The following is a 13,604-nucleotide window of genomic DNA, read 5'->3' as shown; positions in this document are numbered from 1 at the left end:
TGTTCTCATTGTTCAATTCCCACCTATGAGTGAGAACATGCGGTGTTTGGTTTTCTGTTCTTGCGATAGTTTGCTGAGAATGATGGTTTCCAGCCGCGTCCATGTGCCTACAAAAGACAAAAACTCATCCTTTTTTATGGCTGCATAGTATTCCATGGTGTATATGTGCCACATTTTCTTAATCCAATCTGTCACTGATGGACATTTGGGTTGATTCCAAGTCTTTGCTATTGTGAATAGTGCTGCAATAAACATACGTGTGCATGTGTCTTTATAGCAGCATGATTTATAATCCTTTGGGTATATACCCAGTAATGAGATGGCTGGGTCAAATGGTATTTCTAGTTCTAGATCCTTGAGGAATCTCCACACTGTCTTCCACAATGGTTGAACTAGTTTACAGTCCCACCAACAGTGTAAAAGTGTTCCTATTTCTCCACATCCTCTCCAGCACCTGTTGTTTCCTGATTTTTTAATGATTGCCATTCTAACTGGTGTGAGATGGTATCTCATTGTGGTTTTGATTTGCATTTCTCTGATGGCGAGTGATTATGAGTATTTTTTCATATGTCTGTTGGCTGTATGAATGTCTTCTTTTGAGAAGTGTCTGTTTATATCCTTTGCCCACTTTTTGATGGGGTTGTTTGTTTTTTTCTCATAAATTTGTTTGAGTTCTTTGTAGGTTCTGGATAGTAGCCCTTTGTCAGATGAGTAGATACAAATAGTATTCTTTAGCTAAAGTCCCAGGAAAGCGGAGCCACCAAAAATCAAATTAATTATATCCTTCTTCTGATGAATCTTCACATAAAAATATAAATTATCATCCTATTTTTATCCCCTGTCATTAATGAATTAGACTACTCGTAGTGTATTTAGTTTGTTTTCTGTTGCTATAATAAAATGCCTGGATCTGCGTAATTTATAAAGGAAAGAGGTTTATTTAGCTTATGGTTCTGGAAGCTGGGAAGTTCAAGACCTGGTGATTGCATCTGGTGAGGGCCTTGTGCTGCTTCATAGCATTGCAGAAAAGCAGAAGAGGTGAGAGGGCGTGCTTGTGAGAGAGAAAAGGGGACTGAAATCCTGCTATAGCTAACCCATTAGCTATAGAACCCATTAGAAATCCTGAAATAGCTAACCCATTCCTGAGAGAAAGGCATTAATGAGAAAGGCCATGACCCAGATACCTCCCACTAGACCCCACCTCCCCACACTGCCACAGTGAGGAATGAAGCCTCCAACAAATGAAGTTGTGGGGAAAAAATCAAACCATAACATGTATGGAAAGCTGCATTATGAATGACAAAAGGGTAACACATTATTTAATTGTATTTTCTCCAGGAAAAGATTTTGGAAATATTAACATGCCATGAAGCACAGAGGTGGTAGGGTGACACAAAAGCTACTGGGCTAAAAAATCACAAGACCTGCTTTCCCCAGGTCTGCCACCAACCAAGCACAGTCTACATAACATCTACTAATGCCTTTCCTGTATTTTAAGTTATATGAGTAATTGCTTTCCTTAATGTTCATTAATCTACGCATGTTTGTGGAGTACTTACTATAGGACAGGCACTGAAAGAGCAGTGGTGAACAAGACAGACATGGCCTTGCCTTCATGAAGTTTATAGACTGGAGAGATCAAGCATTTAACTAAAAAACAAGGAGATGTTTAATTACAAACCATGATGTCATGAAGGCCGAGGGGAGAGAACATTTTGAGAAGGAGGGGATGGCTAACAGTGTCAGAAGATAAAAAGATGTCAAGTAAAACTAAAGGCTGAAAAGCATCCCTCAGGCAAAGCAGAGTGGTCATGGGTGCTACTGGCATGAATAATTTCAGGATATCAGTGAAGGCAAAAACCAGACTGCATTGAAAAATGAATAAGAGGTAAGGGTTAGAGCCAGGGAACATGTGATCTTACCACCCAGGAGCAGTTTCCTAATAAGACAGGTTATAATGGACATCGGTTAGAAAGCATTTAGCTACAAGTAAAAAAAAAATCCGATTAACAGTAATTTATTTATTTATTTTTTAAATTATACTTTAAGTTCTAGGGTACATGTGCACAATGTGAAGGTTTGTTACATATGTATACATGTGCCATATTGGTGTGCTGCACCCATTAACTCGTCATTTACATTATGTATTTCTCCTAATGCTATCCCTCCCCCACCCCTGCACCCCACGATAGGCCCCAGTGTGTGATGTTCCCAACCCTGCATCCAAGCGTTCTCATTGTTCAATTCCCACCTATGAGTGAGAACATGCGGTATTTGGTTTTCTGTCCTTGTGATAGTTTGCTCAGAATGGTGGTTTCTGGCTTCATCTATGTCCCTACAAAGGACATGAACTCATCCTTTTTTATGGCTGCATAGTATTCCATGATGCATATGTGACACATTTTCTTAATCCAGTCTATCATTGATGGACATTTGGGTTGGTTCCAAGTCTTTGCTATTGTGAATAGAATATTGTGAATATATGTGTGCATGTGTCTTTATAGTAGCATCATTTATAATCCTTTGGGTATATACTCAGTAATGGGATGGCTGGGTCAAATGGTATTTCTAGTTCTAGGTACTTGAGGAATCACCACACTGTCTTCCACAATGGTTGAACTAGTTTCCACTCCCACCAATAGTGTAAAAGTCTTCCTATTTCTCCACACTTTTTCCAGCACCTGTTGTTTCCTGACTTTTTAATGATTGCCATTCTAACTGGTGTGAGATGGTATCTCATTGTGGTTTTGATTTGCATTTCTCTGATAACCAGTGATGATGAGCATTTTTTCATGTGTCTGTTGGCTGCATAAATGTCTTCTTTTGAGAAGTGTCTGTTCATATCCCTTGCCTACTTTTTGATGGAGATGTCTGATTTTTTCTTGTAAATTTAAGTTCTTTGTAGATTCTGGACATTGGCCCTTTGTCAGATGGGTAGATTGCAAACATTTTCTCCCATTCTGTAGGTTACCTGTTCACTATGATAGTAGTTTCTTTTGCTGTGCAGAAGCTTTTTAGTTTAATCAGATCCCATTTGTCTATTTTGGCTTTTGTTGCCATTGCTTTTGGTGTTTTAGTCATGGAGTCTTTGCCCATGCCTATGTCCTGAATGGTATTGCCTAGGTTTTCTTCTAAGGTTTTTATGGTTTTAGGTCTAACATTTAAGTCTTTAATCCACCTTGAATTAATTTTTGTATAAGATGTAAGGAAGGGATGCAGTTTCACCTTTCTACATATAGCTAGCCAATTTTCCCAGCACCATTTATTAAATAGGGAATCCTTTCCCATTTCTTATTTTTGTCAGATTTGTCAAAGATCCGAGGGTTGTAGATGTGTGGTGTTATTTCTGAGGCCTCTGTTCTGTTCCATTGGTCTATATCTCTGTTTTGGTACCAGTACCATGCTGTTTTGGTTACTGTAGCCTTGTAGTATAGTTTGAAGTCAGGTAGCATGATGCCTCCTTTGTTCTTTTTGCTTCTTTTTGCTTAGGATTGTCTTGGCAATGAGGGTTCTTTTTTGGTTCCATATGAACTTTAAACCAGTTTTTTCCAATTCTGTGAAGAAAGTCTTTGGTAGCTTAGTGGGGATGGCATTGAATCTATAAATTACCTTGGGCAGTATGGCCATTTTCATGATATTGATTGTTCCTATCCATGAGCATGGAATGTTCTTCCATTTGTTTGTGTCCTCTTTTATTTCCTTGAGCAGTGGTTTGTAGTTTTCCTTGAAGAGGTCCTTTAAATCCCTTGTAAGTTGGATTCCTAGGTATTTTATTCTCTTAGTAGCAATTGTGAATGGGAGTTAACTCATGATTTGGCTCTCTGTTTGTCTGTTATTGGTGTAGAGGACTGCTTGTGACTTTTACACATTGATTTTGTATCCTGAGACTTTGCTGAAGTTGCTTATCAGCTTAAGGAAATTTGGGGCTGAGACAATGGGGATTTCTACATATACAATCATGTCATCTGCAAACAGGGACTATTTGATTTCCTCTTTTCCTAATTGAATACCCTTTATTTCTTTCTCTTGCCTGATTGCCCTGGCCAGAACTTCCAACACTATGTTGAATAAGAGTGGTGACAGAGGGCATCCCTGTCTTGTGCCAGTTTTCAAAGGGAATGCTTCCAGTTTTTGCCCATTCAGTACGATATTGGCTGTGGGTTTGTGATAAATAGCTCTTAGTATTTTGAGATATGTCCCATCAATACCGAATTTATTGAGAGTTTTTAGCATGAAGGCTGTTGAATTTTGTCGAAGGCCTTTTCTGCATCTACTGAGATAATCATGTGGTTTTTGTCTTTGGATCTGTTGATGTGATGGATTACGTTTATTGATTTGCATATGTTGAACCAGTTTTGCATCCCAGGGATGAAGCCAACTTGATCTTGGTGGATAAGCTTTATGATGTGCTGCTGGATTCGGTTTGCCAGTATTTTATTGAGGATTTTTGCATCGATGTTCATCAGGGATATTGGTCTAAAATTCTCTTTTTTTCTTGTGTCTCTGCCGGGCTTTGATATCAGGATGATGCTGTTCTCATAAAATGAGTTAGGGAGGATTCCCTGTTTTTCTATTGATTGGAATAGTTTCAGAAGCAGTGGTACCAGCTCCTCTTTGTACCTCTGGTAGAATTCGGCTGTGAATCCGTCTGGTCCTGGACTTTTTTTCGTTGGTAGGCTATTAATTATTGCCTCAATTTCAGAGCCTGTTATTGGTCTATTCAGGGATTCAACTTGTTCCTGGTTTAGTCTTGGGAGGGTGTATGTGTCCAGGAGTTTATCCATTTCTTCTAGATTTTCTAGTTTATTTGTGTAGAGGTGTTTATAGTATTCTCTGATGGTAGTTTGTATTTCTGTGGGATCGGTGGTGATATCCCCTTTGCCATTTTTTACTGCGTCTATTTGATTCTTCTCTCTTTTCTTCTTTATTAGTCTTGCTAGCGGTCTATCAATTTTGTTGATCTTTTCAAAAAACAGCTCCTGGATTCATTGATTTTTTGAAGGGTTTTTTGTGTCTCTTTTCCTCCCAATGCACACACACACACTAATTCAAGAACAAAGCCAACAATAAATTGAAGATGCTTCTTACAAATAATTTTTTTTTCTTTTTCCCTTTTTTTTTTTTTTTTGAGAGGGTGTCTCACTTTGCCACCCAGGACGAAACGCGGCGGTGTGACCTTGGCTCACTGCAGCCTCCACCTTTCAGGTTCAAACAATTCTCCTGCCTCAATCTCCCAAGTAGCTGGGATTACAGGTGCACGCAGCCACACCTGGCTAACTTTTATATTTTTAGTAGGGATGGGGTTTGACTATGTTGGCCAGGCTGGTCTCAAACTCTTGACCTCAGGTGATTCACCCGCCTCGGCTTCCCAAAGTGCTGGGATTACATGTGTGAGCCACCACACCCGACCAGAGAATTACCTTTCTATATGCATAGAATCTTGATGGTTCTTAGTGCATTGACAGTAGTTAGCACTAATGAATAACTTATATTCGTTAGCTAAAAGAAGGATAAAAGGACCTCAAAAACACCTCTATAAGTTTGGTTTATGATCTTAAAGGCCTTTAAGAAGACTCTCTGCTCCTCACTTAGATATGGTAGTAATAAATCCATTTCTATCTGTTTCTAAAACGAGATAGATCATAAAAATATTTAATAGCTGGCATCTAAATTAACAAAGTTTAGTCTTCTTTCTAATGTTCAAGTCTATCTCCTTTTGGACAGTTCAGGGTGGTAATGAAGCAATAAGTAACACCAACCACAATTTGCCACATGTAGTTAGTGGACTTCAGGTTTTCTCTCTGAAGAAAGACCTCTTACCATGCTTATCTCTCCAGCAAGGAAGCTCTTGTTACTGTACCCCAACAGTTAATAATTTAGAGATAAAGTATTTAAAATTGTTTAGTCTTTTTATGTCATATTTATCATATTCAAAGACATTGCAACAAAAACAGGAGAAGCACCGAAATGCAGGAATCATGTCTTCTGAATGTAGTTTATAACCAGGTGGCACAAGCCAAGAACCTTGCAAACCACAGAAATCAAGAGGCACGGCATTAGCATCTATGTGATTCTCTTAGTGCATGGCCTGCAGGCTTTACAAAGGTGTTCACTGGGGAAGACTTATTCTTGGTCCTCTGTTCTCAATTATAATGAATTTTACTTTTTGTTGAAATGTAAACTATGTTATTACCATTATTATTATTATTATTTGAAATAGATGATATATGCACAGAGTTTAACATTTAGAACATATAAAAGGGTATATGGTGAGAAGTTATTCTCTTTCCCATCCCTGTCCCCAGTTAACCAGTCTATCCAGAGACAACCAATGTTATAATTTCTTCTGTACATTCTTGAAATACTCTATAAACATGCATGCCCCTCTCTCTACATATAGTACATATATATATGCACATATATACACATATATTTTTAAATAAATGAGAGCATACCAACCATAATGTCCTTTGCCTTTTAGAAATTAACAGTGTTTTGGAGATAATTTATATCATCCTTTTTAATGATTGCTTAGTATTCCATAATTAATTTAACCAGATCCTATTATTGGCCTTTTTCTATTACAAATAAGGCTAAAATGAATATCTTGTTGTCTATTTCTCACACTGAGTATCTCTATAGGATAAATTCCTAGAACTGGGATTGTTGAATTAAAGTGTATGTGCATTTTGATAGATATGCAAAGTTGTTCCCCTTAGAGGTTAAGCCAAATTTCACTTCGCTGATGAATGTGTAAGAGGGCTTGTTTCTTTACACTCTCCCCAAAGCATTGAGTTCTCACTGGTATATTATTGATGTTTCTATTTGCATTTCTCTTTTTGAGTGAGATTGAGCATCTATTCATATATTTAATGGTCACTTGTATTTCCTCTTCTGTAAACAATTGTGTTCCTATACTTTACCCATTTGAAAATTGTTTGTTGGTCTTTTTCTTACTGACTTTAGGAGTTATAAAAGATTTTCACTATGGGTTAAGTAGGTTTTGTGAGGGTTAGAATGCAAGCCAGGTGATTATGTATATCATTTCTATGTAAAAAATACGTTCAGAGTTCCAGGCACCCCACATGCCAAACAATGAGCTTTTATCTCACTTCTGAATTGGGAGCTGCTTTTATTTCTGTCCCAATTTTTGCACCTTCTAACTGACTGGAATAGGTTTTACTGATATGACTATGTACTGGGAAAACCCTAAAAGAAACTAATGATTAAACCAACTCAAACAATACAAGAGTTCAGTAATTGGTAGGATACAAATGGGTAGATACCATAGCCTTCATGTCCACAAATAATAGCCAGTTAAAAGTTATAATGGTAGAGAAAGCCCCATTTCAATAGCAAAAGAGAAGATAAAAATATTTAGAAATAAGTTTAAGCACAAAACTGATATGAGGAAAACACTTCTAAAAGGTGCAAAAATAGACCTTAAATGGAAAGGCACTCCTTATTCTTAGATATGACAACTGAATATTATAAAAATTTTGGGGCCGGGTGTGGTGGCTCATGCCTGTAATCCCAGTACTTTGGGAGGCCAGAGCAGGAAGATCACTTGTGCTCAGGACAAGACCAGCCTGGGCAACATAGTGAGACCCCATCTCTACAGAAAAGTTTGAGAAATTAGCTGAGTGTGGTGGCTCACACCTGTAGTCCCCAGCTCCTGGGGAGGCTGAGGCAAAAGGATCACTTGAACTCAGGAGGTCGAGGCTACAGTGAGCCATGATTGTACCACTGCACTCCAGCCTGGGCAACAGAGGGAGACACTGTCAAAAAAAAAAAAAAAAAAAAAGAGAGAGAGAGAGAAAGAAAGAAAGAAAAAAGAAAAAGGAAGAACACATGCAGGAATAGCCAGGAAAACACTAAAAGTGGAAAGCTATGAAGAGTCATTAGCCCTATCACACATGTCAACATACTGTAAAGCCTCTAAATCTGAGACTATATAGTGCTATGAGTAAACAGGCAAGCAGAATCCAACTAACTGAAAACCTAGAAATAGAGCCAAGTGTATGTGGAAATTAAGCATATGATAAACGTGGCTCTCATATCATTGGGACAAAAATGGAATTCCCTATGAATGGTGCTGAGACAACTGGCCAGTCATTTGGAAAAAAAGGAGATCCATATTCCACATTGTACACAAAAATAATGCCCATGGATCAGGGATCTAAATGTAAAAATGTAGCTATGCAATTACTAGTAGAAAAAAAATGGGTAAATTTTACTTTAACTTTGGTATAAGGATAGTTTAACTGTGACCCAGAATCCAGATGTAACCATAGAAAATATTGATAAATTTGTCTAACATTAAAAAATAACTTTTCCATGTTAAAAACACCAATTTGACAACTGACAAACTGGAAGAAAATATTTGTGATAAATAACCACAATTAAAGGGGTAACCTGTGTAATATACAAAAAATTCTTAAAATTGAATGGGAAAAGACCAAAAACCCAATTGAAAACAACACAGACAATTCACAAAAGTGATATTAAAAGGGTCCTTCATCACATGAAATGATGTTCCATTTTAATCATAAGAGAAAAGCAAAACTAAAATACTATAGTGATATATCATTTCTCATATCAGATTAGAAAAAAAAGTATAGTACTTTTTAAAAAAGACTTAGTTTTTTTAGAGCAATTTTAGATCACAGCAAAATTGAGAAGAAGGTACAGTGATTTCCCATATAACCCTTGTCCCCACACATGCTTACATCCCCCATTATCAACATCCCTCACCAGAGTGGTACATCTGTACAGCTGACGAACCTACATTGACATAACATAATCATGTAAAGTTCAATTTACTTTTGGGTTTATTCTTGGTGTTGTACATTCCATGGGTTTGGATGAATGTATAATGACATATATCCACCATTGTAGTATCATAAAGAGTAGTGTCACTGGTCTAAAACAGGCGTCCCCAACCCCCAGGCCATGGATGGTACTGTCTGTGGTCCATTAGGAACTGGGCCGCACAGCAGGAGGTGAGCAGTGGGCAAGTGAGCAGAGCTTCATCTATAGTTACAGCTGCTCCCCATCACTTGCATTACAGCCTCGGCTCCGCCTCCTGCCAGGTCAGCAGCGGCATTAGATTCCCATAGGAGCGCAAACTCTATTGTGAACTGTGCATGTGAGGGATCTAGGCTGTGCACCCCTTAAGAGAATCTGATGCTTGATGATCTGTCACTGTCTCTCATCACCCTCAGATGGGACTATCTAGTTGCAGGAAAACAAACTCAGAGCTCCCACTGATTCTACATTATGGTGAGTTGTATAATTATTTCATTGTATATTATAATGTAATAATAATAGAAATAAAGTGCACAATAAATGAAATGTGCTTGAATCATCCTGAAACCATCCCCACACCCCTGCTGCCCAGTCTGTGGAAAAACTGTCTTCCACAAAACCAGTTCTTGGTGCCAAAAATGTTGGAGACTGCTGCCCTAAAAAATCCTCCATGCTACCTCTACTTATCCCCACTTCCCAAACCCAGCAACCACTGATCTTTTTTACTGTCTCCATAGTTTTGCCTTTTTCGAAATGTCATACAGCTGGAATCATATAGTATGTAGCTATTTCAGAGTGGCTTCTTTCACTTCGTAATATGCATTGAGCGTTCCACCATGTCTTTCATGGCTTGATAGCTCCTATCTTTTTACTGCTGTATACTATTTCATTTTCTGCATGTACCACCGTTTATCCTTTCACCTACTGAAGGACATCTTCATTGCTTCCAAGTTTTCAAAACTATGAATAAAGCTGCTGTAAGCATGTGTGCAGGTTCTTGTGTGGATATAAGTTTTCACCTCCTTCAGACAGATACCAAGGAGTGTGACTGCTGTATTGTAGGATAAGAATAGGTCTAGTTTTGTAAGAAATTGCCAAACTGTTTTCAATATACTACTCAGTAGCTAGTGATGAAAACTGGTACAACTCATACACATATAGAAATGAGGGGAAATAGAATTAGAGGTATTCATGATAAACTCATGGTTATATATATATATGTTTAGATATAGTATGTGGGTGTGGTGTATGTATAAACATTTATATATGTGTCTGTGTATATATATGTATATATGGTTCCTATCTTTGTCTTGAGCGAGATCGTAGAAGTGATGACAGCCCAGTAGCAATGAGCACATCTAAAACACAGAGATTGGTTTCTAAATGTCATCCCTAAAAAGAATCAGAGTTCTGGCCAGGCACAGTGGCTCACACCTGTAATCCCAGCACTTTGGGAGGCTGAGGGGGGTGGATCACCTGAGGTCAGGAGTTCGAGGGCATCCTTGCCAACATGGTGAAACCCCATCTCTACTAAAAATACAAAAATTAGCCAGGTGTGGTGGCATGTGCCTGTAGTCCCAGCTACTCGGGAAGCTGAGGCAGGAGAATCTCTTGAACCTTGGATGCTGAGATTGTCGTGAGCCAAGATTGTGCCACTCCACTCCAGCCTGGGCAACAGGGTGAGACTCCGTCTCAAAAACAAACAAACAAACAAAAAACGGAATCATGGTTCCTTGGAGAAATATCTGATTCCGGGATTGAGGGCGGAAAAGTGCAAGTTGAGCCTAGAAAATCTCATTGTATCAAAATGTGTGGACATGCACAAAGATTCAAGAGGACATGCCAAAAGGATATGAGCCAGATTGTAGGGGTTCCCACTGGCCAAAACAGAGAAAATTTGAGCATTGAAATAACTATAGTAAAGGATTATAGCATATTGATTAAAACAGGAATTCACTAGTTCACATATATAATTCCTCTAATAATATAGAGGAAATGAAGGAATTAGAATATTCCTCTAACAATATAGAGGAAATGAAAATCAGCATTTGGTAGCCATCCTAATTATAACTAATTGAAGCAAGAAGCAAGATACTAAAAGTGGTAAGCAAAACAATGTGTGTAAGGCATAATAGGATATTTACATATTCTCAAATTCTCTCCATAAAATATTTATTAATTACAAGAAGAAAATATTAACCTCACAGTGAAGAAATGTTTACCCTAACAAAGTCATCCCATAAGAAATCATCATGTGCTTCTTAATAGGACATGATGAAACATAGCACATCACTTTTTGTGGTATTCGTGCAAATCCATAACCTCTAATCGTGAAGAAACATCAAACTCCAATTGAGATATTTTAAAAAATAACTAGCTTGTACTGCACACTATGTGTTCAATACATAGATGAAAAATAGAATTAACTCTTCTATTTGCACATTTCCAGAGCACTATTAACATATGCTTTTATTTAAAAACATAGGACATAAGAATCAGTACAAGTTTAGCTAGTTTCAGGAGAAGTTTGTCAAAGGAAGGATTGTTCTTGCAAATTAGCACCCATCAGTTATTTCTTCTTGATTTTTATCAAGGAGAATAGGGAAGAAGAATTACCGGGGAGAAAGACACACAAAACCACAGCGGAAATTTTCAGTCCTTCAAGGTCTTCCACAGGGTGTTTAAAGGAAAAGTTCAAGCTTTGACATAATGAGTCAAATAGTTCTTCAAAGTTATTCTTTGAATTTAACTAATGCTAAAATTTTCACTTTTTTCTGCTAAATTTCATTGATTCCACTGGAGACTAAAGTGCAGATAACGTAATCTACTTCATGCAAAGAAAAAAAGTGTAAGTATGTTAAGAGGCAAACATATCATATGTTAAAGGATTCTTGGGGAATAAAGGTAAAATCATGACCCTCATACAAATATAAAAGTGAATACATGATTTTATTTAACTCATTCATAAGGAAATTTGGTAAGGTGTTAAAAGCAATTCAAAGGACAATCCAAAGAACAGATCAGGAATACTAACATGTGCAAGCGGAGGTGAAACTGTTTTCCTTGGTAGTAGTGGTGGAGGGGAAGGATTGTTACTCTGCTGGATAACGTTCATTTGTGTATATATAAATAACAATTGTTTTCCATTGTTATTTATCTATAACTTATAAAGTTGTAAGTAACTTCCACGGAATCAGACTCAACCTGGAACGGTATGTTCTCTAGGCAATGCAAAAATTTTCCCCTACACCTATTAACAGCTGTATCTCCAGGCAGAGAGTAGATAGAAAGTCTGGATGGCAACAGGAATCTACTGGTCATACGGCTAACTTCCCAATTCAATAAGCACGTGACTAAAGGATTTTTTTCCTTCCACTCACAGATATTTCAGGCTAATTAGATACTGTGTGCTTCTTACGGTCACTGCTTGGTGGGGGAGCCAGCTCTGAATGGGGTCATAGCAAATGAGCTATTCAATGACCACACAACACTCCAACTCCTCCCAGGGCACCTTGAAAGTAACTGCACCTTTCAAAGGGCACAGTGCAATCAGACTGTGTGTTTGGCCTCCTGTTTGCTAGTGGGGAGGAAGTGGCTTCACGGCTGTACACTACGCATAAATGAATGTGAAAGACTATTTAGGTCTCTGCCTTTTCACCATCCTCCCACCTGCCACAGGCTGGGCTCTTGTGCTAGAAATGACTTGCTAGTTAGACATCATGGGTCAGGATCTGAGTCAGAGGCTTAACCATTTATAAGCTTTTTTTCTTATGAAAAATTGGCACTAAGTATAATGTCTAGCTGCCAGAGTTGTTGCAGGCTTTATAGGAGACGCGGGCTGTGCAGATGCTTTGTAAATTTTGAAGCGTTATAAAATAACACATCTGTTTTTTGTTTTTTTGGTTTTTTTGGAAACCACGGTGCAAAGTTCATTGCCGGGGAAGATAACGGCCCTTGGTGCCCTCCAAGCGTCAGCTTAGTTTCCAAGAAGCCGAGCAGCGGGCGTCCGCGGGTTTGTTTCTGGCTCCTCCTCCGCCACAGCGGCCGGGGGCCCGGGTCGGAGGCGGCGGGAGCCGAGCGCCCGGTCTGGCAAGCCCACGGCCCGCTAGGGGTGCCGTCCCGCGCCGGGGCGGAGCAGGCCCCGGCCGCCCAGTTCCTCATTCTATCAGCGGTACTCGGGGCTGGTGGCGCCACAGGCGCTGGGACCGCGGGCGGCCAAGGATGGGTCCGCGCCGCTCGGCGAGCCTGCCCCGAGGCCTCGGACCTCGGCAGTCGCTCCTCCCCGTCGTGCTCCCGCTGCTGCTGCTGCTGCTGCTGCTGTTGGAGCCGCTGGGCTCGGGTGCCGAGGCCAGCCGGCCGCCCCACCTGGTCTTCGTGCTGGCAGACGACCTGGGCTGGAACGACGTGGGCTTCCACGGCTCCCGCATCCGCACGCCGCACCTGGACGCGCTGGCGGCCGGCGGGGTGCTCCTGGACAACTACTACACGCAGCCGCTGTGCACGCCGTCGCGGAGCCAGCTGCTCACTGGCCGCTACCAGGTACGCTGCGCCCCAGGCGCCCTCGCCGCCCGCGCAGCCTCCGCCCCGCCTTTCGCCGACTCCCTCCCGCTACTAACCGTCCCTTGAGGCCGCGGGCGCTGGCAGGCCGGGCTCGGTCCCTAGACCCGCGTATGGGCCCAGGCGGCTTGTCGCCCCGACCTCGCTCCTGCAGGCCGGCAGCCCGCCGTGGCCTCTGCGCATGCCCGGCTCCGGCGCCCCACGGACCCGCGCCGCTGCCGCCGGGTTGGGCTAGCGGC

The 13,604-nt window shown here is 40.3% G+C and overlaps 1 protein-coding gene across 5 annotated transcripts in view; it reads left to right on the top strand.

Moving 5' to 3' along the window:
* Nucleotides 1–11,745: 11,745 nt before the first annotated feature.
* ARSB (arylsulfatase B) overlaps nucleotides 11,746–13,604 on the top strand; it is a 194,062-nt gene continuing 192,203 nt past the window's right edge. For all 5 annotated transcript variants that reach the window (XM_017959684.3, XM_021939496.2, XM_017959685.3 and 2 more), the window contains exon 1: nucleotides 11,746–13,347. In XM_017959684.3, coding sequence (XP_017815173.2) covers nucleotides 13,030–13,347 — 318 coding nt within the window. In that variant the 5' untranslated portion in view covers nucleotides 11,746–13,029. The remainder of the gene's footprint in view (nucleotides 13,348–13,604) is intronic.

The sequence above is a fragment of the Papio anubis genome, chromosome 5, assembly GCF_008728515.1.
Source record: "Papio anubis isolate 15944 chromosome 5, Panubis1.0, whole genome shotgun sequence".
Classification (NCBI taxonomy): domain Eukaryota; kingdom Metazoa; phylum Chordata; class Mammalia; order Primates; family Cercopithecidae; genus Papio; species Papio anubis.
This window is presented reverse-complemented; position numbering and strand designations above follow the sequence as displayed.